The following is a 935-nucleotide window of genomic DNA, read 5'->3' on the forward strand; positions in this document are numbered from 1 at the left end:
CCCCCCCCTCTCTCCCCCCCCCTCTCTTACATGACCTCCTTGTTCCTGCGCGGCCCTTCGAAGGGTCTGAAGGGGAGGCTGCCGGTGGCTGCGTGGTAGAAGGTGACTCCGATGCTCCACAGGTCCACCGTGGCCCCGTACTTCTTCTGGTGGTCTTTCCTCAGCACGGCCCGCTCGTACATGTCCGGGTGCTGCACGGGGAACATGAGACTACATAAGACTACATAAGACTACACAAGACTATGTAAGACTTCAGACTACATAAGACTACATAAGACTACACAAGACTATGTAAGACTTCATAAGACTATATATGACTTCAGACTACATAAGACTACATAAGTCTATATAAGACTACACAAGATTATGTAAGACTTCATAAGACTATATAAGTCTATATAAGACTATATAAGACTTCATAAGACTATATAAGACTTCAGACTACATAAGACTACATAAGTCTATATACGACTACACAAGATTATGTAAGACTACATAAGACTACATAAGTCTATATAAGACTATATAAGACTTCATAAGACTATATAAGACTTCAGACTACATAAGACTACATAAGACTACATAAGTCTATATAAGACTATATAAGACTTCAGACTACATAAGACTACATAAGTCTACATAAGACTATATAAGACTTCATAAGACTTCATAAGACTATATAAGACTTCAGACTACATAAGACTACATAAGTCTATATAAGACTTCATAAGACTTCATAAGACTATATAAGACTTCATAAGACTTCATAAGACTTCATAAGACTACATAAGACTACATAAGGCCCGCTCGTACATGTCCGGGTGCTGCACAGGAAACACACGTCTGGTGGGGCGTCCTGTGTTACGTGTGTTTAGTTAACGAGGGAGAACGTTTACGTCAGGTTGAAAAAGCTGCACGACAACATCCTGTCTCAC

General features: G+C 40.3%; 1 protein-coding gene across 1 annotated transcript in view; it reads right to left on the reverse strand.

The window, feature by feature from the left end:
- Positions 1-191, reverse strand: part of LOC117941561 (serine/threonine-protein kinase TBK1-like) — a gene marked incomplete at its 5' end in the record, with an annotated part of 886 nt that extends 695 nt beyond the window's left edge. Inside the window, one exon of the mRNA XM_034866565.1 lies at positions 31-191. Within this exon, the coding sequence (XP_034722456.1) occupies positions 31-191 (161 nt within the window). The remainder of the gene's footprint in view (positions 1-30) is intronic.
- Positions 192-935: the final 744 nt, after the last annotated feature.

The sequence above is a fragment of the Etheostoma cragini genome, unplaced genomic scaffold (assembly GCF_013103735.1).
Source record: "Etheostoma cragini isolate CJK2018 unplaced genomic scaffold, CSU_Ecrag_1.0 ScbMSFa_971, whole genome shotgun sequence".
Lineage (NCBI taxonomy): Eukaryota > Metazoa > Chordata > Actinopteri > Perciformes > Percidae > Etheostoma > Etheostoma cragini.